This window comes from Myotis davidii, unplaced genomic scaffold, assembly GCF_000327345.1.
Source record: "Myotis davidii unplaced genomic scaffold, ASM32734v1 scaffold78, whole genome shotgun sequence".
Taxonomy (NCBI): Eukaryota; Metazoa; Chordata; class Mammalia; order Chiroptera; family Vespertilionidae; genus Myotis; species Myotis davidii.
Genome location: NW_006290305.1, coordinates 5,527,727 through 5,530,359, shown reverse-complemented (window position 1 = coordinate 5,530,359; position 2,633 = coordinate 5,527,727). Strand labels below are relative to the sequence as shown.

The 2,633-nt window shown below is 40.3% G+C and overlaps 1 protein-coding gene across 3 annotated transcripts in view; it reads left to right on the top strand.

Moving 5' to 3' along the window:
- PTPRM (protein tyrosine phosphatase, receptor type M) overlaps window positions 1-2,633 on the top strand; it is a 466,311-nt gene that overhangs the window by 101,556 nt on the left and 362,122 nt on the right. For all 3 annotated transcript variants that reach the window (XM_006763285.2, XM_015563601.1, XM_006763284.2), the window contains exon 4: window positions 1,180-1,295. In XM_006763285.2, coding sequence (XP_006763348.1) covers window positions 1,180-1,295 — 116 coding nt within the window. The remainder of the gene's footprint in view (window positions 1-1,179; window positions 1,296-2,633) is intronic.

The window sequence follows — 2,633 nt, the reverse complement described above, 5'->3', positions numbered from 1 at the left end:
GAAAGAGGGCATGGCACAAACAAGTCATTGTAGTTATTGTCCAGCTTCATCCATACTTCCCAGAAAATACTAGTGTCCTGTTCTCTTCCTTTTCTACTCCCTAACCAGTGATGGTGAACCTTTTGAGCTCAGCGTGTCAGCATTTTGAAAAACCCTAACTTACCTCTGGTGCCGTCTCATAAATAGAAATTTTTTGATATTTGAAACCATAGTCAAACAAAGACTTATATTTTTGATATTTATTTTATATATTTAAATGCCATTTAACAAAGAAAAATAAACCAAAAAAATGAGTTCGCGTGTCATAGGTTCGCCATCACTGCCCTAACTTCTCCCATCCCCACCCATTGCTACTCTTTCACTCTCTCATTGTGATAAGAAAATTTTTGCTAAAAGTAAAAGTTATCATAAAATGTAATCCCTGTCCTATCCTTCCAGTTCCCTGACACATGTTTTCAGTGTGCTGTGGAAATTGGTTTGTACTTCTCAGATCAAATAGTATTATCTTTTTTTAAAACAGCTGGCCCCTATGGACAGTGTATGTTATGAGACTTAGTGCCGTTTAGCATTTGGAATTGTTCCTTCTTCTTGAATTGGAAATAAGAATTAGCAAAAATTACCATGTTATGGCGTCACGGCATAATTTCAGAGTCTGTCTATAGAGACAGTATTTTTGGTAACAGGGAAATATTATACAGGCAATGCTGCATACCAATTAGTTGTATTAAAATATATATTATACACAGCTCTGACTTGGCTTAAAAAGTTTCCTTGACAACATCATTTAACTTCTTACTGTTCTTTTCATGTTGCTAGTATAAATATCTAATATGTTTTTGTTCAAAACATCAATTAGGCTTCAGTGTAAGCTTTATTAATACAGATCTGTTATTACAAGAAGACTGCTGAGCTGTGATAATTTGCACAGCAGGAACAATAAAATATCTTCTTTCTGTTTGGTTCTATCCCAGAACACTTGGCTTTTTAATTTTTTTTTAACAGAGCCTTCCAGGATCTCTTTTACAATCATAATGAAATCTTTATAGCTCTGATCAGCAAGAGCATTGTTTTCTTCAAGGGTAAACAATGGGAAGGCCCGAAGTTACAGATAGATTAAAAAAGGCACTTACTAGTTCTAGATCCCCACTTCTAATATCTTTCATTGTTTTCTCCATGTAGCCAGAACCCCCCACTTCCTGAGGATTCAGAATGTGGAAGTGAATGCCGGCCAGTTTGCCACTTTCCAGTGCAGTGCCATCGGCAGGACCATGGCAGGGGACAGGCTCTGGTTGCAGGTACAGTAACTCATTTTACCAATTTATTAAAAGTCCAGTGGGAAGAATACCTGCCCCCTGGTGAGGGGCCCAGAGAACTGGATCAGTGCCAGGTCCTAATGCAAGATGGATGGTGTGGGGAGTTTTCCGGTACCCTTTCCTCTTACTAAGTGTCCAGAATACTAAGAGTCCTAGATACGCTAATTATTGTTTGTCACAGACCTTGTTTGGAATTTGTTTTTCCCCCTTTACTTGTGCTTAGCCATCTTGTTTTGAAGAGCTGATTGTCAAATTACTTTAAGAGCATTAGGTTAAAGTACAAATAGTACCCTCTTCCTACTTTTCCTCAAGAAAAATCCAAAATTTTTCTCTTCTCTCTTCTCCTCCCCCTCTCCCTCCCCTCCTCCTCCTCCTCCTTCCTCTCCCCCTCTTCCTCTCCTCTCCTCTCCTCTCCTCTCCTCTCCTTTCCTTTCCTTTTCACCAAGCAATGCACTAGGACATCTTTTCAGGCCAATGGATCAGTCCGTCGCTTCTCTCTCTCTCTCTTTCTCTCTCTCTCTCATGTTTATAGGCCTTTTTGTAATGCGAATTTAGACAGCAATAAGCCCAAACTTAGACAACTTTAATAACACATCTTTTACCTTTAAGAATTTCAAGTAGCCAAGACCGGTTTGGCTCAGTGGATAGAGCGTCAGCCTGCGGACTGGGAGGTCCTGGGTTCGATTCCGGTCAAGGGCATGTGCCTGGGTTGCGGGCACATCCCTAGTAGGGGATGTGCAAGAGGCAGCTGATTGATGTTTCTCTCTCATCGATGTTTCTAACTCTCTCTATCTCTTCAGCTGATGGATGTTTCTAACTCTCTATCTCTCTCCCTTCTTCTCTGTGAAAAATCAATAAAATATATTTAAAAAAAAAAAAAAAGAATTTCAAGTAGACATTTTCCAGGGTATTCATAATTTGTGTGTTTTACAATCCTCAAATTTCTCTTGTGTATTTTGCATGGCAAATCGTTTCAAGGTTAGATCCATGGTCTCAATAATTCTGACAAAATGAGTGACCTGCCCCCCTCTAACCCAAGTGTTACCCACTTTAGACTCTAGGTTTCATTTACCCTCCCATGCAATTCTCTAATTTCATTCTTTTTCTTCCTTTCAAATGTTGATGTGCAGGCTGCTCATTCTTCACTCTGAGTAGTGTTGACTCCCCCCGCCTCCCCCGCTTTCCTTTTTGGTTAATTATTTACTTACTAGAGGCCCGATGCACAAAATTTGTGCAAGAGTAGGCCTTCGCAGCCCTGCTACCACAGCCCTCACAGCCCTGGCTTCATCCTGAAGGTCGTCCAGACAGTCATTCCTCTTC